The sequence below is a fragment of the Morus notabilis genome, unplaced genomic scaffold (assembly GCF_000414095.1).
Source record: "Morus notabilis unplaced genomic scaffold, ASM41409v2 Scaffold38, whole genome shotgun sequence".
In the NCBI taxonomy this organism is placed as follows: domain Eukaryota; kingdom Viridiplantae; phylum Streptophyta; class Magnoliopsida; order Rosales; family Moraceae; genus Morus; species Morus notabilis.
This window is the reverse complement of record NW_010365150.1, coordinates 217,720-239,867: the sequence shown is the minus strand read 5'-3', so window position 1 is coordinate 239,867 and position 22,148 is coordinate 217,720. Positions and strand designations below refer to the sequence as shown.

The following is a 22,148-nucleotide window of genomic DNA, read 5'->3' as shown; positions in this document are numbered from 1 at the left end:
ATAAAACCCACGAACGAGGCGAGATTCTAGGGAGGGGGTGGTCATCGCGCGGAGGAAATGAATATATATATATATATATATATATATATATATATACGCGAAGGAAATGAATCGAACACAGAGACATCCATTGCCGATCGAGAGAAATTAGAGCGAGAGAGAGAAATTGACCTGTTAGCTGCAAATGCAGAGGCAGAAAATCATCGGAGGAATCGCAGTGGAATGGGAATCGTCGAGAGAAATCGAAAAGCGAGGACAGAGAAAGAGATCTCCAGAAAAGGGTGCTCGTGAATGAATGAAGTTTAGAAAAGTTTCAAACTACATTACAAATTGAACTTTCGAAGCGATAAAAAGCAGAAATTGATATCTTAATCACCCAAAAAGCATAAAATAAACCAAAATTTCACACAAAATAATTGAATTGATCGAACAATGTGCATGAACTGACTGATTATATGGTTCATCAACTTGCAAGATATGAAAAGAAACTAAATTGTCGGAAAATTTTCGAATTAAATGTGAAAAGTGAATCGATTTCATCAAAATCTCACCTTAGGGGTCCAAACGGTGGAATGAATTGGGAATTAATAAAAGGTTGAAATGCGCATTTCCAATTCCAATTGAATCATATGATCATCCCCAGATCCAATACCAACCAGAGTTTTTCCCGAATTGGAGCAAGTGAATCACAGAATTAAATCCAAAAATAGCCCGCCGAGAAACCCTAAGCTGGAAAGACGGACAATCTTGAGGGATTAACACTTATTTTTCTTTTGGGTAATTTTTTTTAGGGTATTGGAACCCAAAAAGCGCGGAAAAGGTCTTGAAAAACAACAGGGGGAAAATTTTAATGAAAAGTAGGTATTTTATTTGGGAACTTTTTGCTATAACGATTCCCAGATTGTTTTAATAGGTATTTAAATTAAGATTTGTAAGGTATTTCATATAATATTAGGTCATTGAAAGAAGGTTTTTTACAGACACCCTTCAATTTTACAGTTTGACAACACTTCGTTGATTCGAGTTTAGAATTTGAGTTTTTTTACAGTAAAAAACTCTCATAAACAATCACATCTAACTTTTTTACTACAGTAAAAAATTCTCACATAAAATCACATCTCAACTCGAATCAGCGAAGTGAACGAGACCGTTCCTTAGCTCTTAATATTGATAATTCACTCTTAAATGTTGAAATTTATTAGGATGTTAGTTAAATTGAAGACGAATTTTAAAATTTTGAACAATTTCTTCTACATGAATATTTAGGTATCGTTCATTTTATCGATTCGAGGTTTAAGTTTCTACAGTTAAAAGCTCTCAGAAAATGTCACATTTAGCTTTTTCTGTTACATTTAAAAACTCTCATAAAATGTCACATTTCAGCTCGAATTGAAAATTTAAATCCATAAAGTGAATGAGGCAGATTTATTCTTTTGTATTGAATAGCTCCCCTTATACTCATCACAAACGAAAACTTATTAAAATTGGAGGTAAACCGTTCTGAGTGAAAAATTAAGAGCTTCCTAATTTAAAAAAAAAATTGCTCGTGATATTATATAGGGACTAATTAGATGTAAAAAGATCATAAATTATCTTCATTAAACGCTTATGTGGAAAAATCGGTCTAAAATTTTAACTATGTTTTCAATTTGACCAACTGCAACGAATTTTATAATTTAGGCAGTGAATTATCAAAATTAAAATTAAAAGATTATTTTGCTATGCTCATGAAATTGAGAGAGCGTTCGTACCAACAAAAAAAAAAACTTAAAATAATAAATCCTACTGTATGAAATCTCAAATCCTTTTATATTCCATAGCACATGAAATTTGCAAATATTTAATGTGTTGTATGAGTATAGATTTTTACTATTTTATTTAATATTAATTAATATTTAATTTATTTAAATAACTATATTACTTAAAAAGATATTAATTAAAAAATAGACCATACACTTTTAGATTAGGTCTCATTTAGTTTGCATATTCAAGTTTTTAATTCGAGTTGATACGTGATTTTATGTGATAAATTTTTACTGTAACAGAAAAAATTAGATATGACTTTTTATGAGAACAAAACTGTAATTGAAAACTCGATAAAATGAACGAGGCGTAAGTTTGTAATTGTCTCAAAGAGAAGACATTAACTTCTTTATGTTGTTATTTTTCACCAGAATATGTGACAAGACATGTCATGTATTATTGACAAACAAGCCAATAATCACTCATATGTAAAAGTGAAATGTCAGTAGACACGTAGTTACAAATATAAGTTAACGATATTATCACACATGAGGAGTTCGAATTCCCTACTAAAATCAAAAAACAAAAAAATAACATGTAACTCGTAAATCTTCTACAGTATATATATGGGATTTATTATGATTTTAAAGAACTGTCTTGAAAAATGATTTCATAAATCTAAGGACGTGTTTTGAACTCGTTTTAAAATGATTTTATTTTTTATATGAAAATGAAAATGAAAATGTTTTCAATCTCAGACAGAAATCATTTTGAAAATGGGTTTAGTAATTTTATCAAGAGATTATTTTTCAGTGTAAAAAAATATATTAATGTCTATTTTTCTCTCTCTCTCTGCTCGAGAGAAGAGAATATGAAAACAAAAAATAAAAAACATCTGAAAATCATTTCTTATTTTTATCTCATTTTATATTAAACTAAAAAATTATTTTTATTTTTATTATGTCAAACAACGTTTTAAAAACGTTTTATTTAAAAAAAAATAAGGTCAATTCTAAACACAACCAAAATATTTGGCGTTTCAATGATTCAGCAAAAAATAAAAAATAAACATAAAAATAAAGGGGGATTTAAAAAAAAAAAAAAAAAAAAAAAAAAAAAAAAAAAAAGGGGATTTAAAAAAAAAAAAAAAAAAAAAAGCACGGCCGCAGAAGGTGTTTGAAAAAGACATGTCGTTTTTGGCTAAATATACAGTACGTCGTGTTCCCTAAACGACAGGAAACTTAAACAAAATCGACACGTCCTCTTTAACTAAAGAGAAGAGTTTCGAAGTTTTCTTTGTTAAAATCTTTCCCTTTCCCCATATTTTTTTATTCCACTTTAACCTTTAAAGAGCCGAAAAGACAGAACCGGGCTTATTTAGAGTAAGAGGCAGTTAAGAACAAAATCAAGGGCATTATCGAGAAAACACACCCGGAAAATTTCCCCAACCGCCCAGTCCACCGATTCATTTTCTCCCCTTCCTCTACAACTTACATATATCTTTCATTTCCATTTTCTCATTCCGATTCCGAACACGGATTCCGATAGCCTTGGATCGCCGGGAATCGAATTCCGACCGATCGACCGCTGTTCGAGAATGCGAGGGCACAATTGGATCAACTCGTGTCTCCCCGACGAGCTGATCGTGGAGATCTTGCGGCGGCTCGACTCCAAGCCGAGCCGCGACGCCTGCTCGCTCGTCTGCAAGCGGTGGCTCGCCCTTGAGCGGCTCAGACGCACCACCCTCCGCGTCGGCGCCACCGGCAGCTCCGACCTCTTCCTCAACCTCCTCGCCGGCCGCTTCTCTAATGTCCGCAACGTTTACATTGACGAACGCTTGAGCATCTCGCTCCCGGTTCAGCGCGTAAGCTTTCATTTTGTGCTATATTTTTTATCGTCGTTTCAACTATTATATATATATATATATGTGTGTGTGTATTTTTTCTTTTTTTTGCGTAAAACTTATGTAGTCCAGCAATTTGATTAGTTTTTTGCTTACGGTTCAGCTCGTAAGCTTTCAATTGTTGTTCGATTATGTGCTTAAATTTAGATTTTAGATTTTTTTAAAATTTTTTCCTTGCGTAAATTTTCTGTGGTATAGGAATTTGGTTAGTTTTCGCTCACGATTCAGCTCGCTAGCTTTCATTCGATGCTTGATTTTGTGCTTAATTTTCGATTTTAGTTCCAATGTTAAGTCTAGGAATTTGGTTAAATGTGGCTCGCTCGCTCCCAGTTCAGTTCGTTAGCTTTCAATCGCTGTTCAATTTTATGCTTGATTTTCCATTTTACTTTCAATCATCTTTTTTTTTTTTTTTTGCGTAAATTTTCCGTTGTCCCTGGAATTTGATTAGTTTCTGCTTCCGGTTCTAATATTTGTCTTAAGCTTAAGTGTCGTTTTTCTTTTCTTCTGTAAAATTCATGTAGTTTTTGGTCTTTGATTGTTTTTCGCTTCTGTTTCAGTTCGTAAGTCACCAAATTGAGCTTTGAATCGCAATTTGATTTTGTCAAGCAGTTTTTTTACGAGATTTCTTTGTGGTTATAGGTCTTCTAAAAATTTAATTTATTGCTCGTAGAATACAGGAGGAAAAAGAATCTAGAGAGAAGATTGTGTTTCTTTAGTGTTTGTAGAGGAGGTTATTAGATGTTTATTTGAGATGTGACGTTGATTTGGGTGTAGGGAAAAAGGGGCAGTCGTAGCCAAACTTCGGTTTCCTCTCTTAATCAATGTGCCTTTGAGAAAAATGGGATTGAAGATGCTGAATTTGAATCGTCTCATTTTTCCGATTCGGGGTTAATTGCACTTGGTGAAGGCTTGCCAAAACTTGAGAAGCTGAGCTTAATCTGGTGCTCTAACGTGTCAAGTGCTGGCTTAATTTCCCTGGCAAATAAGTGCACTTATTTAAAATCTTTGGACTTACAGGTGGGTTTTTGGTTACTAAACAATTTTAAGTATTTATATCTTACTTATTTTGCAACATTTTTGAAAGATGTGCTGTTTTGATGTTGTTTTTCTTTCAAGGGTTGCTATGTTGGAGATCTGGGTCTAGCAGCTGTTGGAAAGTCATGTAAGCAGCTTGAAGATTTGAATTTGCGGTTTTGCGAGGGCTTGACTGATATGGGTTTGGTTGAATTAGCTATTAGTTGTGCAAAGTCATTGAAATCTCTTGGGATAGCAGCTTGTGCAAAGATAACTGATATCTCATTGGAGGCAGTTGGGTTGCACTGCAAATCTCTTGAGATCCTGTCGTTGGATTCAGAGTTCATGCACAACAAAGGGGTCATTGCAATCGCCCAGGGATGCCCATGTTTGAGAATACTGAAGCTACAATGTATCAATGTTACTGATGAGGCTCTGAAAGCTGTTGGCACTTCTTGTTTGTCTCTAGAGTTATTGGCTCTGTACAGTTTCCAGAGATTTACGGATAAGTTAGTGCTACTTATGGATCTTTTACTCCCAGTCTTTATTTATTATATTTTTCTTCAATTGTTGCTATTTTCATTTTCGTTTCTGCATTAAATTTTACTGAATGTTAATGTCTCTAAATTACTGTGCAAAAATCAACAAAAGTAATGTCTCTAGATGATCATAAGTAACGTGTTACTTAATTTCATCCTGTTTATAACACTCAGGGGCTTACGCGCTATTGGGAATGGATGCAAGAAGTTAAAAGATCTTACTCTAAGTGACTGCTACTTTCTGAGTGACAACGGTTTGGAAGCCATTGCCACTGGCTGCAAGGAACTTACACATCTCGAAGTTAATGGGTGCCACAACATTGGAACTCTGGGGCTGGAACTCATTGGGAAGTCTTGCCCGTATGTTTCTCTCTCAGCTTGACTTAAAATTGGTATCATAGGAGGTAATGATATTGATGAATAGATGGAATTCACGTTTTAAGTTACATAACCTGCTAGTCTGTGCAAGAATTTTTTTGAGAGCCGCATGGTTTTACTGTGTGCTTGAAATACGACACACGGTTTCATGAGGTACATGCACTGTACATATCAAACGAGGTTGAATTTTATCTGCTCACTGTTTGTGTTTTCAGCTTAATTCAAGAAATAACGATAGTCTTCATCTACATACTGAGCCAAATTGTTACTTTAGCTTTTCAACAATAATAGATTAGTTTGATATTGGATCAATTGGGTCAATCACTCTGCAGGATTTTATGGTTAGGCACTTAGGCTGTCAAACATCTTTGCTTATCTGGAAGACCGGAATAGACTGGTTGTTCCTCCTATTTGTCATGTCTTGTCACTTCATCACATAATAGTTCTCTCTATCAGTAGTTTGTTAATAAAAAAATATTGGACGCGTGCAGGCGTCTTACTGAGTTAGCATTGTTGTACTGCCAAAGAATAGGCAACACTGCACTTCATGAGATCGGAAGAGGTTGCAAGTTCTTACAATCCCTTGAGTTGGTGGATTGCTCAAGTATTGGAGATGAGGCAATTTGTAGTATAGCCGAAGGCTGCAGGAATTTGAAGAAACTTCATATTCGGCGATGTTATGAGGTTCTCTCTCTCTCTTTCTCTCTCCCTCTCTCTCTCTCTTTCTCTCTCCCTCTCTCTCTCTCTCTCTCTCTCACACACACACACACGCACATCACTCAAAATATTTCTCGTTTCCATTTATGGCTTTCAAACATTACGAAAGCTTTTAGTGTTGTCTTGAGACGATATGTTCAAAGCAGTACAATACTTGAGAATGCTGAATATTCTATTAGTCGAAAAGTAGTTCTTCAATGTAAACTGTCAGATTTGCTGGAAAATGCTTCATTTCTGTAATTTATTTCTCTTGGATTGTTTAACATTGCATATATCCGGGTTTTTTTTTTTTTTTTAATCATAGATTGGAAACAAGGGAATTATGGCTATTGGAGAGAACTGCAAGTCCCTGACAGATCTTAGCCTCCGATTTTGTGATAGGTGAAGTCTTCTTTTCATCATTTAAGGATACAAATTATCACGTTTACATCCTTTGTTTCTTTATATAAAGATTCTTCTATTTCAAGTACATATGTTTTAAAATGAAAGTATGCGGACTGCAATATAATTATGTATATAAGTTGTATACCATTTGTATTCCGGTCTAACTTATTTTGCCATTACTAGGGTGGGAGACGAGGCACTTGTTGCCATTGGTGAGTGTAGCTGCCTGCAATATCTAAATGTCAGTGGGTGTCATCAAATTGGGGATGCTGGAATAATAGCCATTGCAAGAGGCTGTCCTGAACTTACGTACCTAGACGTAAGTGTTCTCCAGGTGCGTCTCTCTGATCTCTCACTCTCATGTATCTCTTGGCAAAAACCCCTCTTGAGAATATCTGTGTGCTTATAAACTTCAACCGATCCCTCGTATTTTGCCATTCTTGGTTGCCACGTAAATTAACAGTGTGTTTCAGTCCATATCTTGACTGTAAAGTTAATAATCAATTTATGAATATAAATTCTTAACAATTTGTTCGGAGAGTGCTTGTGCAGCCTGGTCATTTGTGTATCTAAATATTTTTACTATGTGCATACTCACACCTGACTCAACTCTTGAGCCCCACTCCAAGTTCAGGAAAAAAAAAAGTCTTATATAACAAAAACCAATTTGTTTAAGCTGCAGGGGTAACAAATTCATTTTCTAGTTTCTACGCACCAAAAAATAAAGTTCAGTTGATTTAATTTTTTTTTTCTGGGGCAGAATTTGGGTGATATGGCAATGGCAGAACTAGGAGAAGGCTGTCCAAACCTGAAGGAAATAGTGCTGTCACACTGCCGTCAAATAACAGATGTCGGTATATCCCATCTCGTCAGAAACTGCACTTTGCTTGAATCCTGCCACATGGTGTTTTGCCCTGGCGTAACTTCGTCCGCAGTTGCGACGGTGGTTTCCGGTTGTCCAAACATAAAGAAGTTGCTCGTTGAGAAGTGGAAGGTTAGTCAGAGGACCAAAAGGCGGGCAGGCTCTATTATCTCCTATCTCTGCGCTGACCTTTAAGTTGCTGCTGAACACACCACACGCACACGGGAAATCGAGAACCAAATTATTGTGGCACTTTCAGGAACTGAGGTTTTCTGCTTATTTTTTTGTATTTTGGCTTTTTTTATCCACAGAAGTATTCAGTTATTTTGAAGTTGTTGTAATAAGCATAGAGAAGTGTAGCATGTGTTTTTGTAGTGTCATGAAGTTAATAGAATCTGCTGGGAGAATTTAAAGAAAAATCTTGTGAAATGAAAAAATGGAAAATATATACGTACAAGCATATATATATATATATATATATATATATATATATATACACACACACACTTGTACATTTGCTGTAAAGAAAGCAAGTACAATTCTTTAAATAGAAAGTAACAAAATGTCTTACAAATTTGGTATCCTTCAAATATTTGAATAGTGTATGTATATAGGAAGGATTGTTTTTGAGGATATATCAAGGGATTGTGATTGCTCTTTTGGAGGGCATACAATAGATGGAGAATGGGAGAGTGGAACATACGTTATGATCAAATATATATTTATTTATTTATTTATTTATTTATTTCATTCATCTATCTCCTCGTCACTTTTTACGTTCCTCCGATAATATTATATTGTATCAATTAAAATATCACTTTATAATATGAATTGGTAGTCTCATTGAAGCAACACAATAAGAGACTTTTAAATTGATATGAAATGGTGTTGTTAAAGGAACACACTAAAGAACATGAAAAAAAGGGTACATCTAAGCGGGTTTTTTTTTTTTTTTTTTTTTTACAATACAATTGATTAAACATCCCTAAATGAAATTAGCTTAATTTTTTTAGGATAATAACTCCCTCAATGAAATTAGCTTCATTTTTTACGATAATAAATTAAGTTAAGGAGCGTTTGGTATGAAGTAATCTTTGAGTGGGAATGAGAATCTTCACACATTACTATATTTGGTACAAGAGTTGTGATATTCATATTCCCATAAATATGAATCTCATGGGATTCATTTTATCCCAAAATGGAATAGTCTAATAACACCCAATATGATGTTATTTAGATTCCTAAAAATCTCAAAAGCATGTCACTCACGCCCAACCAAGAATCTCATAATTAACACTGTTTTGTCGAAATAACAGTGACACTCTTATAACCGAAACTAATCACATCAACACTCCCTAATTTTTGAAAAAAATTACACTGACATCCCCCTCTATTAATTAACCGTTAGTTGACCATCAATGCTGATTTTTTTTTTAAGAAAATGCCAAAAATACCCCACCATGTACAAGAAAACGTTTTTAAGCAAGGTATAATACTAAAAATGTCAGTTTCACTCTTATTTAACAAAAAAAAATGAGTTTAATTGATTTTTAACACTTTATTAAAATTTTAACTCTAATGAAGATCTTTTTAACAAAAAGAAAATGTATGTTATTGTTCCTTTGTTATTCAAAAGTCCCTCACGAAACACCCACCTTCTGAACAGGAACTAACGATGACAATGTTCTTTTTTGTTGAATATTATCTACTCTAGTGTATTTTCCAAACGCCGTAACTCTTTTTTTTTCAACTAAACAACTATTTCCCAATATTCAACCAAAAAAAAAAAAAAGACGCATGAAATTTGAAGCTAAGTTATATGAAAACAATTTACCACATTCAACAAAATAACAAAAACAAAACCTTTTTCAATGACCGATTACATAATAAAAGTTCTCAATTTCTCAGCATTTCAATAAGATTCATAAACGAAAAAAGTGAATAACATCAATCAAATACAATAGATCAGATCTGAAACGAAAATACATTGATCTAATAAGCTGAAGAGTTGGCGAGGGAAGGGAGATGAAGACGACGCCAACGTCTGTGAAGTCCGGGTCGCGACGGAGCCTGGGCGATGGCGTTAGCGACGGAACAGTGAGCTTGACGGTGGCTCGCAGGCTCAGGGCACGGCGGATTGAGGCACCGGCGGAGGGAAGGTCAGGGGCTCGGGACACGGATGGAGGCTTGGGGCAAGACGGCGATGGTGTCTATGACGTCTCCGATGAGCTGGACGGCCGCGGGGGTGGGCGGGGGATGGGGCTGGTGGGAAATGAATAATAGGGTTTTTAGTTCAACTCGGAACTTGTGAGAATGGAGGGCTGAGATCTGATTTTTTAGATCAATGGCTGATATTAAATAGGGTATTTTTGTCTTTTATCATCTAAAACAAAACAAAACAAAACAAAAAATTGAGAACTTTCTCCTCCATTACTCCATTGTTGTTCTCCATAGTCGGGAGCTGCAGAGAGAGAAAGAGAAAGCCATGCCTGGCGGTGGTTGCAGCATCAGAGCCATTTGGATCCTCAACAGCCTCGATTCCGTCGTCTTCTCCAGGTCCTCCTCATTTTCACTCCCTCAATTTCTCTCTTCTCTTTCTTCGCTTTTCACTTCTCGATCTTTATTCCGAAATTTCCTCTTTACTTCTAAGAATAATGAAATGATCGATTCATTCATCTTAGTGATTTCATGTAATGGAGTTTCGGAGATTGAATTCCCGTTTTGCGTATTCAATTTTTAGGCGGTTTCCGGTGGTGGAGAAGCGGTGGCGATCGGCTTGCGAGAGCAAGAACGAGACTTCTGCTGCCGAAGAAAGTCTTAAGTACACCGTTTTTCCTTTACTCCCTACTGATTCGGAGCTCGTCTCTGCTTTCGTCGAGCGAAAACGAAGGTATAGTTCTTATCGGATTAATAAAATCTTGATTTGTAATCCAATTCATTAAGCAAACCATGCCGTAGTCGCTACAATTGGTTTCCATTTTTTTTTAATGTTGAATATATGTGTTTAAGTACTGGCTTATGCTTTGAAGTTTGAATCTTATTCCAGATAATTCTGTTGTAGAGTACGAAAAACAAAAGCTGATTGACGTAGTGTTGAATCATAAGATTACATTGTAAGCCTATCCGATTAAGACAAATATTACAGTTTAAAGCAACTTAATAAAAATCTCACTGTCAAAACATCCCTACTGGACGAAAGCAATGTTCCTTCCATTTTACCTTTCGTTAATGCTTGAAGAAATTCCGGGTTTATTTATTTATTTATTTTAATCCTTGTAGAGAGGGGTCTGCTCGCGGACTCGGCATACGCGTAAGTCAGTCAGCTAAAGGTTCAGATTCCTGGGTTGATGATCCAATTACGCGGCATATAATAGGTCTTTACATAAACAAAGAAGAAGATGGAGATAATAACCTTCTATGGCCTTTGGTCTTACATATGAAGGGGCAATATTCTGTCCTTGTATTGCCTTTGGTCGAGCCTAAACACTTGAAGGCATACGCATGCTTAAGCAAGAGATCCGATTGTGGAAATACTGTTGGAGTGGATGACAGTTTATCTTCCCTGCTGCTTGATCTACCCTCCATCACAGGGTATGGTAAGTTACTTGCGGTTTACGTAGCCGGGAAAAAAAAAGAGACAAATTTTTTAAATCCCCCGAGCATTGGTCATAATTTCACTGCGCCCACCAACTTTTGAAATGAGGTCGACATGCCCCCTGAATTTTTAAATCTGTGCAAAACTTCCCCTTCCAGCCAATTCCGTCAAATAATTGGAAGGTACGCTAACTTGGAAGTGTACTAGAAGGGTAGTACAGTAATTTGGGTTAAAATTAAAAATCCTAATTATTAGAGAAATTAATCATAAAAGCTCATATTGATCTTAAAAAGACAATCGAAAGGTTGTCAAAGGTTGAGGGCCATAGTGAATCTAGGACCAAAGTGCAGGGAGGATTATAAGGCGTGCTGGCCAAAGACCTCTTGGTCTGGTGGCACTGGGGGGTTCACATGGGGTGGGATTTGGGGGGAGTTTGTGGCTTCAATCCTGTCTTGTATCAAAAAATTTATAAGGCCTGCTGAACAAAAGGAGTCTCACCTTAAATGTTGGTCAAAATGATTTTATTACATCAAATGATTTGCATGGTCAAAGATGTTTAGTAGTTTCTTTTGCTTGTTTTATAGGGCATTTATGGTGGCGCATGCAATTGGTGACGTAATCAGTGGTGATTGGGTAGAACCTGAGGTCGTTGTAAGTGCAGCTCCATCTGTAGGAGGATTGTTGGATTCACTAACTGGTAGTATAGGAATAACAGGAATCTCCTCAAGGGCAAAACCTGTAGCTGCACCAGTTGCATCTGCAAACCCTTCTAGCACTGCTGTGGTGGGAAATGTAGCGTCTGATGCTCCCAGGATTGGTGCAAGGCCTTTGGATAAAGATGCACTCCGAACTTTCATAACAAGCTCAATGCCCTTTGGTTTGTACCTTTAGTTGTGGTATTTCACATCACGTTTTTTCTTATTGCTATCACTAAAATAGTTTTGGGGGATTGTCTTGCATTACCTATTTCTAATAAATGTCTTATAATAGATATCCTATAAAAAATGTAGGTACACCTCTGGATTTGAGCCATTCGAATATTTTCTCCATGAAGATGAATGGATTTTCTGCGTCGGATCTTCCTCCTTCAGACCTAAAGCAACCAGCATGGAAGCCGTACCTTTACAAAGGAAAGCAGAGAGTGTTATTCACGATTCATGAGATTGTCCATGCTTCCATGTACGATCGAGATGAAATTCCAGATAGTATATCCATTTCTGGTCAAATAAACTGTCGAGCAGAATTAGAAGGATTGTCAGACGTGTCATTCCCCTTGACAGGGTTGAACACAAATCGCATTGAAGTTTTATCTTTTCATCCTTGTGCTCAGGTTCCAGAACATGGTGTGGATAAGCATTCTGTGATGTTTTCTCCGCCATTAGGTAATTTTGTTTTAATGCATTATCATGCTACATGTGGAGTTGGTCCTCCGATCCAGGGATTTTACCAATTATCAATGGTTTCTGAAGACAAAGGTGCATTTTTGTTCAAATTGCGGTTAATGGAAGGTTATAAGTCACCCCTCACAATGGAGTTCTGTACAGTGATAATGCCCTTTCCTAGGAGAAGAATTGTATCCTTTGATGGGACTCCTTCAATTGGAACAGTTTCAACTACAGAGCATTCAGTTGAATGGAAAATTGTAACAAGTGGACGGGGCCTTAGTGGGAAAAGTGTTGAGGCAACTTTCCCTGGAACAGTGAGATTTGCTCCGTGGCAAATTCAAAGATTGCCTTCTTCTAGTCTAGCATCTAGAAGCATAGCTGATGAAGATAGTGATACAGAGACTGATGGTCCTAATAATATGGTAAATATAGATGAATGCTTAATGGAGAAAATGAACAAGGATCTTCCTTCCGTTGAGTTGGAAGAGCCATTTTGCTGGCAGGCATATAACTATGCGAAGGTATTTAAACATTTTGTTGAGTTTCTTGTATTTGAAACCACCTCGCTGAAGCCAGTGTTTGTCAGGCAGCTTTTGCTTTACCTAAAATAGCTTTACTAATCACAGGCATTTTACACTTGATTATAGGTATCCTTCAGAATTGTTGGCTCACCACTATCTGGATTATCAATTGACCCGAAATCTGTAAGTCAGCTGTCTAGTTCTCCTGTCCTTTCTTTACCTCCTCTGTAATAAAGAGCTGACAGTGAGGTTTGTGAGTAAGGCTTGTGTGTGAAATTAGTTGTTTGCTGGCTCTTAATCATCGTCTGTTTTGTATGCAGGTTAGCATCTATCCAGCTGTTAAAGCACCCGTGGAATACTCGACTCAAGTATGTTTTCTTCCAGAATCCTATATTTCAAGATTGATTTTAGTTTTTAATTTCTGTCAACTGGCTAGAGTCATGGGCATTAGAGCGATTGAAGTATGATACACATAACGCATTAAGTTTCCTGTGTATTGATAGGAAATAGTTAACTATTATGTATTTAAGATTTAATAAGTTTATGGCTTTATGGTACATTCTTAGGAATTCAGAGTTGCTAATATGTACTTGCATAATTTTCTTAAGCGTTCTACTTCCTATCAACAGGTTACTTCTGGTGAATATATTTTGTGGAATACATTAGGCCCGTGCCCATCAGCTGCTGTGGCAAGAGTGTAAACTATAAACATTGGATCAACGAGGATAGTTTAGGCAGACAATATCAGGGGTATGTCTTCATTATTTTATTCACCATATCCCAAGCACAAGATGCTTTGGAAATCTATGCGTAGTTGTGCTGAGACCACATTTCCAAATCCCGCCCTTGTGATTTTTGGCCATTTCGAGTTCGATAAATCTTAATTACAGATTGGGTTGAAAAAATGGGCAATCGAGTCTAGTTAGTTGGATTAGTTATTTATGGCTTTCCAAATGTTCCAAATAAGTTATGTTCATGTAACGTCTAGGTGGAAATGAGACGACAACATAAGACATGTTGAAACCTTGTTGGTTGCTCCAATGTAGTGATTTTCTTCAGTGTGTTGTGTAACAATCATTTCATTATTGCTCTTGGTGAATGAGATTTTGTGTACGACAAGAATTACTCCCATATAGTCTCAGTTTATTGTTAGAAATCCAATCCTATTTCATTGAATTTTTACAACAACAAGACGTCTTAATTCTAACTTAATTGGGGTGGGAATTTCATTGAATTTTTAATGTAATGAATTTTTACCTTCTGTTTTGGTGGGACGGAGAAAAGAAAAAAACAAAACAAAAGCAAAGACACGCTTTTCAGTTTTGCTTTCATTAATTATCGTGTCTTAGTTTTACTTTCTTTATGCAATTCAACCTCTTGAAGTATGTAATTACCAAGGTATAGTGTTATGCCGTTTGTAATACAATCATGAGCGTTGTGATTTGAAGTAAAGATTGTCGTCTTTAATATAGGACAGGCTTCAAGATAACGAAAGTTGATTTGATCATTTATCAGCCCCAAAATAAATTAACAAAAACAGATTCTAAATCCGTTTTGGCATTTATATATCCGTGCTTCATTCTTGGAAGTTAATGACGTCTTAATGATGATTTACAACCCAAAGCAACGACACCCAAAACAAATGGTTCCCAAAAGTGTGGAACAAGAAGAGAAATAAAATAATAACAAAAAATAAAAGAAATCAAGTTTTTTTGCTTTAGGCCAATTTAAGGGCCCACACCAAGAGGCAAAAATTGCCCAAGAACCAAGCTAACTCCCTCATCGTCTCTCTGTATGTGGAACAAATGTAGCCCGACTCCATGGCCCTTCTCTCATTTTCTCTGCTTCACAAAGAATTCATAAGAAGGAAAAATGGTTCCAAAGGGCCAATTCCCTCCGTTCCACAACGGGATCCTTCTCTCTCTATTTCCTCAACTCTGCTGAATTCCGTGGTAGGATATTGAGTTTCGAAATCTGAACGTCGTATCATATCAGAATCAAACAAATAGTATATACAAATAACGAAACCCTCGATGAAAATGTAACTATTTTTGAAACTCCGGATATTTAAGGCAATTTCCCCTATACCCCAACACAGAATTCTCCATTTCCTCATCATACAGCTCACTCCTCCAACGAATGCCTCGACGAACGGTAGAGATCATATGGGGCCCAGAGATGATCAACGGTGCAGGGCCTCCTAGAATCCAACCTCAACCATGGCTTCCCTTTCCCACTCCAATGAAGCAAACTCACCGGCCCGGGATGCAAACTCCTACACTTCCCTTCAAAATTGTCCCCACCCAATCCATGCTGATTCCACCTATGATCAACGGCCCTGATCTTCCCAGCGAAAACCAGCAAAAACGGTGGCAACGACCCCAGATGATAAATCCTCTTCCTCTTCTGCATGTCCATCCATTCCTCAACCTTCTCCGTGTACTTCCCTCTCCTCCATTCCTCCACATCAACCACCATAACCCCCGTGTTGAAATAACACGCCTTTCTTCCTTCAAACGTCTTCGACAATTCAGGATCATTCCAGAAAGCCTCTGTGAAGTACTGCGAGAAGTTTGCATGGCAATATTCCGGCGCCGCCACGACCTCCCCTTCCATGTCCACGTTCCAGAGCTTCGCGACGTCGTCGACGACGACGAGGTCGGAGTCGAGATAAATGACTCTTTTCACGCCGTTTGGGAGGATCTCCGCGAGGTGGATCCTCGCGTAGTTGAGGGGTTGGTCCAGGGCTTGCCGTATGGATTTCGAGATCTTGGACCGGATTCTGGCGGCGTTGAAGCGGTAGATGGCGAAATTGAGGTAAGGGAAGGTGGAGTTGATGCTCGACCGGAGGTGGCGCTCGTCGGCGGCGGCGGCGGAGAGGAAGTGGAAGGAGAGGTTCTCGGGACACGTGGAGTGCTGCAGGATGGACAGCACGGCGGCCATCGTGCCGCGGAGGTAGTTGGCGTCGAGGGTCATGGTGACGTGGATGGCGGAGGCGGCGGAGGAGGAGGCGGGGAGGTGGCAGTACTCGTCGCTGTTGCGGAAGGCGGGGGCCTCACGGAAGGCGAGGAGGGTGTCATGGTTTTCGGGGGTGGGGCGAGTACGGACCAGGCTGAGCCTGATGCCGAGTGTTGAGGAGGAGGAGAGAATGAGGGACAGGAGGCAGCCGATCATCAGGAGGTCGGGCCTCGAGGCGGCGAGGTGGCTCCGGAAGGCGGCGGCCATCCTGTCGGATAATTATTAAGAGATGATTGGTCTACTTAATGTTGGGTTATGGTTAGGAATTTGGACGTTGGAGGAGCAATTAGGAAGGACGTCATAACTACTACGTACTAGGTGGCCATGCAAAGGGGTATTGGTGGTGGTGGTGGTGGTGGTGATTAAGAGAAAAAGGTTTTGTTGGTGTCAATGAATGCTCAAGGATAAGGCCATTAAGGCAATTACTTAAGGCTCTCCTTAAGTTAAGGCTTCTATTGTTAGTTAGTATTATTAATTAATTAATTAATTATCTTTACACCTCAATGTTCTTTTGTTAGCAATTCTTAACTAATTATCTTATACACCTCAAAATTTTGAACATTTTTTTCTATAAAAAAAAAATCCCAATGCTGAGGTCCGTAAAACTAATAAAACAATAACTCTCCATATTAATTTTTAATTCTATATAATATATACACACACACACATACAAATTTTATTTGTATTTATCTAATTTTGCTATTATAAGCTAGCATTAATTGTGTCGGACGTGTTATATACACTTGAATATTGCATGGTGATAGGCTCATAATTGAGAGCTAAGCTAGAACACACCCTTAACTTATAATTACAAGTTATAAAAATGAAGAAGATGATGTAGAGTTAACCATTCAAAAAAAGAAAAATGATGTAGAGTTACACTAACCAACGACAGAAGTTGGGAATTGCGGTGCTTCTTCCTAATTTTTGTCGCATTGATGATAAGTTTCTAGTTTTTTTTTTTTTTTCTATTTCCTTAATTCATATTCATAACCAATTAGTGGGACATTGTAAGTAACAAGGTTTAATCATTGACACCATTATAAGTTTTCTTATAAAATAAAGGCGCGTCTAAAGTTTAAATACATTTTACTATGTAAAAAAAAAAAAATCAAATTTCTAAAATTCCAGAGGACTTTTTGCTCCACTACAGTCAATATATATAGGCATTTTGGCACATTCGGAACCATTAGTAGAACTGAAGGAAACAGAACGGAAATGCGTTAACAAAAATCATTCACCAACAACAACAAAAATTATATATTATTATTTTATTTTATTTTACATGGTAATTGCATGCTAACATGTATTTTTAAGCAAGTTTATAAAAATATTATTGGAATTTTGAGATATATCTTATTAGCCAAAAACTATATATAACAACACATGCATTAATGTTTATCAGAAAATTATAAGGAAACATATTGTAATTATTGATGATCGAGAAATTGTTTTGTGAATGTGATGAAATTGTCGAAGCATAAACAACGGCCTTTGCTAGGAATTTGTTATTTTTTTAACGCGTAAACATGTCGTTTGTCAAAATGCAATATGTCGCTTATAAATAGAGGAAGTGCGTCACTTGTCAGTTTTCGAGACACAAACGACATGTTTTGCCGGCAAAACTGCAGAAATATAACGGCATATATATATAAGGGACATTTTTTTTTCCTTGTTTTCTTACAGTTGTTGATACATAAGCGAACTTTCTATTTTTAAATTTTTGTTTGCAAAATGGTTGAGAACTTATATGGACCAAAAAAAAAAAAATACAATTTAGATAAGGCGACCTTTTTTATATAACAAAGCTGTGAATATATCTACGACATGTCGTTTGTGGCTCTATAGTGGAGACAAAAAAGTTCCTCGAGCATGAAAAGTGATTAGGTCGTCTTCATCCACAAGCAGTTGAGGAGAAAACGACATGATATCATTTCACATTCTCACTTGATGGTGCCAACAACTTGAGAAAACGACAAGTCCTTGAGCACCAACAAAAACGACAACCATTTGAGAATTGAGCCGCACTATGGTGACTCCGACGTCGGGATTTTTGTCCCACAGAGTTGAGAAGGCCCAACATTATCCTTAGCATAATTAGTCAAAAAATCTTCCAAAATACCCTTTAAAAATACACGAGTCTTGATTTTTAAGTCTTAATTAATATCATTTTTAGTAAAATAATTATATTAAACTCGTGCCTTTTAATGATAAATTCAAGAATTTTTTCTAATCTATCCTCCTCTAATCTCTCTCATCTTATCATCTAATCGCCCCTCTCCATCTCTCTCAGTTATATTAAATTTATTTAGTTTTAAGTTGATTGAAAGCTTTAAGCACGAAAAAAATGCACTAAAAAGTTGATAATTGCACAACAAGTAGATTATAATCCAAGTTTGTTTCACATGAGTTTGGTCCAATTGTTCTTTGCCAAAAATAAATGTGTGTGTGTGTGTGTGAGAGAGAGAGAGAGAGAGAGGAGCCCACTGTTTCATTCATGGGCTCGCTGTGTTAGAAAAAAGTGGGAAACTTTGGTGTGAGTAAATCTCCTCATAAGCCTCATACAAAAAGTGGGTTTTCATCACTAATTGATTAATTAATGAACTAATTAATTAATTAATTAGAGTTTGATACCCCTGCTGATATACATGCATTATTATTCATGTCACGTTAGGCACATAATTTTACTCATACCATATGAACATTCTAATGATAATAATGTTATGTTTCTAGTAGGATGGACCCCCCGATTTTGTTTTCCTTTTCAAGACCAGATTTCAAGAAGAATGTTTCTATTGGTAGAGTAAACAGATTCTTGTCTGCCTAGAAAGCTTGGCAATCTAATTAGTAGGTTGGTCACTGGAGAAACTGTTTGGGACGCAGGAAAATCTTGGACAATAAATTCAAAGAGGTCAAAGGACTAGGGAGACAACTAGTACTCTCTGCTGGACTTTTCTACTAGTAGAGTCAGTTTTTTGACAGTTGAATTTAATCAAAATCAAATAAGATTGTAAAAGTATGCCGAATAGACAGCTATAGAAACTCTGGTGATTACTATCTATATGTTGTTTGAAAATATCAATTTTAAGTGAATTTGAAAGAGAACAATACACTAGGGCTCCGGTCTATTAACAAAACGTGGATGCCATATATTTTGTTATTGATAGTGTTTAATATTAGTGGTGTCTCTGAGGTTTTTTGTTTTTTTTTTTTTTGAAAGAATTAAATTAACAAAAGGACAAGCAAAAACTTCCAAAATACAGCTGATACACAAATTAAGTATTACAAAAAAGATATGCTTCACCCCCAATATCTATTTTAAAATGCAGTGGTAATCATAGGTGGTGTACAATTAGAATCTAATTTGTTGCATTAAGTGCTTTTTAAAAAAGGATTAAGAGTTCCAAGATGTCGGCAATGTTCTCTTTTGGTCCACTCACTCCTCTTTGGCGAAAAGCCTAACCACACTTTCACTTCACACTCATTGGAAAAGGTGGAAATTGGACTTGAAGACTCTCCTTTAGGGCTTTTTTTAAACAACTTTTAGAGATTTGCATTCGGAAATCCAAAATGGGGTTTGAGTCATGAATGTAGAAAGTTGTTTGATATTACATAAACTACAATACGTAAACTCATCCAATAACACAGATTTAAACTGTACACACATCTTAAAAAAATCCCGAAAACTAAGATATGATGCAATCTTATACTTAGTATTAATCACCGAGGGTTAAAAAAAACGAAAATACTAAGGGGAAAAGAGCTTTATTATTATATGACTTTTTGAGAGAAGAGAGAGTTTGGACCAGAGGGAACATGATGGCCTCCATGCTTACATATCCATGCCTGACCCTCTTCCCACATTATTTCAAAAGGAGCTATGGGGGTCTCTCAATGACATGAATCTCTTTGGAAACTCTCCCCCAAAACTCTCTCTCTCTCTCTCTCTCTCTCATATGGGCCCACACTAACTGGCATTTACTGAATTTTTACTGACTCAGTCCGAGTTTCCCTTAACCTGAACACAAGTGTGACAGCATGTTTATGTCAGCATCATAAGGTACCCCCAAAATTGTTGAGCTTGAGCCGAGGTCTTCCTAAAAATAACTCTTTTAAAAAATTTTATTAATAAAATAATTTTTTAAAAATTTTTATTTATAAAATAATCTCATTTTATAAAAAATGAGTAAATTTCTTTCTTCATAAAAAATAAAAAATATCATTTTATTAATTTCACTTTGTTAGAAACTCATTCTAACATATTACCCGCTTGAGCCACTACTAAGGATAGGATGATTTTTGGCGTGGGTTGTGCTTCCTGTTTGGTCAATTTGTTACTTTTGGTCACTATTAACTTTTACCATTTAAAAGCTATAGAGGCCTTTTTTCTGATAGGAAGTGAAAGAAACTTTTGTTGCTAACAAAATATCTCCTTTGGTTTTAAGTTTGGTTAGTTACTAATAATATCATAGAAGGGAAGTATTTGGAGTAAATTGCGTTGGTACACCCTAAATAATTTTCTTTTTGTATTAGACACCTCGAAGTTTTAATTTTAGCAAATTGCACACTGAATTTTACAATTAGTTACAATTAAGGTCCAATAGCCAACGAATGTTATTAAATTGACGGTTTAACACACAGAATTTGTACATGAAAACAAAGATTGTCATTTTTCAAACCAAATCATGCGTAAATCTTGTGTCTCGAACGTCAATTTGATAACGTAATTAACTATTGGACTTCAGTTGCAACTAATTTTAAAGTTTATGGTGTAATTTGTCAAAATTAAAAATTCGAGAAGAATTATGCAAAAATAGAATTGTTTAGGATGCACAAATACAATTTACTCGAGTATTTGTTATTGAGTTATTGACATTCTAAAAAAAAAAAAGAAACTTGTTTTGACTCGCATAAGGAAGATATGCATTTTGAGTCCATGGCGGAGTTAGAAAACTTTTTCAAGGGGGCACAATATAAAATATTATTATTGACTATGGACCTATGATACAATAGTAATTTGCCTTAATAAACAGAAGCACAACTGAAATTTTTTCCTACAAAATGTTACCTATAATTTCCTTTTTATAGATAAACGGTATGATAAAAATATAATAATTTTTCTCATTTTCCAATTCCTATTACTACTGATTCTCTTTTTAAATCTTTTTATCGCTTTAGTAACTTGAAATAAGGCATGCCTAGTCCCATCAGAGACGAAGCCATCGATATACAAGAGTGAGTGATCGCCCCTACTTGATTTTTTATTTTATTTTAACTTTTACATGAAATTTATAAAAATTATATTTTACCCCTTAAAAAATTCAACCTCTCTTTATCCTACCTCATTAATTGAGTCATGTTCTCGTCGAGACGTTCGGTTCATGAATTAGAATCATGAGATTAGAACTATTTTTTATTTACGTGTATTTTTTGTGAGAGAAAACACTGTAGCGAACCATGAATCATGATTCGAATCAGAGTACAAATCCACTTACCAAACGTAAATTTTCTGGCTACGCCCCTGAATTCCATCATAGTAAGCATATCTAACTTAAGCTGATATTTTCAGCAGAAATCTGTGGCGAATCTGTTAAATGCAGACATAAACTTGGTAACAATGATGAGAAAAAAAAAAAAATTTGTATGTGACATGTAAATGTAAAATCAACATTACTTCCATCGACTTGTGCTTATGAGGACAGAATACGAATAAGACAGGAGAAGAGTAAGGAAAGAGTAAAGAGTGGGGTTCACAAAGTCACGCAGCAGAATGATGCTTTGCTTGGAGCAATTGAGGGAAAGATTTGGATTTTTACAAGAAAAAATACACAACAAGAGAGAGAGAGATATTGTCCCCTCTCTCTCTCTCTCTTCTTTCTATTTTCCATCCTTCGAGATAGATTTTGCATTTTAAGTATGGCAAGGCTCGAGAAAGAGCATTGTATTATTACTGTATTTTTGGTGCCTTGGGAGACTAGAGGGGATGTGTTTGTTTGTTGTTCTTTTTTTTTTTGTTTTTTTTGGGAATTTTTTTTTTTTTTTTTTTTTTTTTGGTGGGCAAATGCCAAATTGTAACTTTGTGAGATTAT

The 22,148-nt window shown here is 36.1% G+C and overlaps 3 protein-coding genes across 3 annotated transcripts; 2 read left to right on the top strand and 1 right to left on the bottom strand.

Moving 5' to 3' along the window:
* The first annotated feature begins 3,244 nt into the window (after nt 1–3,244).
* Nucleotides 3,245–7,959, top strand: LOC21394567 (F-box/LRR-repeat protein 4). Its single transcript, XM_010107390.2, has 8 exons — nt 3,245–3,607; nt 4,421–4,663; nt 4,763–5,169; nt 5,374–5,559; nt 6,069–6,261; nt 6,599–6,675; nt 6,862–7,012; nt 7,439–7,959. Exons 1-8 carry the CDS (start codon nt 3,341–3,343, stop codon nt 7,733–7,735), a joined length of 1,821 nt encoding a protein of 606 aa, XP_010105692.1. The 5' UTR covers nt 3,245–3,340; the 3' UTR covers nt 7,736–7,959.
* A 2,020-nt stretch (nt 7,960–9,979) lies between these two features.
* Nucleotides 9,980–14,166, top strand: LOC21394565 (AP-5 complex subunit mu). The gene is made up of 8 exons (XM_024171763.1): nt 9,980–10,096; nt 10,281–10,430; nt 10,820–11,131; nt 11,720–12,012; nt 12,146–13,041; nt 13,168–13,224; nt 13,362–13,409; nt 13,671–14,166. Exons 1-8 carry the CDS (start codon nt 10,026–10,028, stop codon nt 13,740–13,742), a joined length of 1,899 nt encoding a protein of 632 aa, XP_024027531.1. The 5' UTR covers nt 9,980–10,025; the 3' UTR covers nt 13,743–14,166.
* Nucleotides 14,167–15,112: 946 nt separating this feature from the next.
* Nucleotides 15,113–16,325, bottom strand: LOC21394564 (probable galacturonosyltransferase-like 4). The gene has a single exon (XM_010107387.2). The coding sequence runs from the start codon at nt 16,264–16,266 to the stop codon at nt 15,166–15,168; it is 1,101 nt and encodes a 366-aa protein (XP_010105689.1). The 5' UTR covers nt 16,267–16,325; the 3' UTR covers nt 15,113–15,165.
* Nucleotides 16,326–22,148: the final 5,823 nt, after the last annotated feature.

Coding starts and splice junctions, on each gene's coding strand:
- LOC21394567 (XM_010107390.2), top strand. CDS start 3,341: ATGCGAGGGCACAATTGGATCAACTCGTGTCTCCCCGACGAGCTGATC. Junction 5,170..5,373: donor TTCCAGAGATTTACGGATAA/GTTAGTGCTACT, acceptor TATAACACTCAG/GGGCTTACGCGCTATTGGGA. Junction 6,676..6,861: donor AGCCTCCGATTTTGTGATAG/GTGAAGTCTTCT, acceptor TGCCATTACTAG/GGTGGGAGACGAGGCACTTG.
- LOC21394565 (XM_024171763.1), top strand. CDS start 10,026: ATGCCTGGCGGTGGTTGCAGCATCAGAGCCATTTGGATCCTCAACAGC. Junction 10,097..10,280: donor GATTCCGTCGTCTTCTCCAG/GTCCTCCTCATT, acceptor TTCAATTTTTAG/GCGGTTTCCGGTGGTGGAGA. Junction 13,225..13,361: donor TATCAATTGACCCGAAATCT/GTAAGTCAGCTG, acceptor TTTTGTATGCAG/GTTAGCATCTATCCAGCTGT.
- LOC21394564 (XM_010107387.2), bottom strand. CDS start 16,266: ATGGCCGCCGCCTTCCGGAGCCACCTCGCCGCCTCGAGGCCCGACCTC.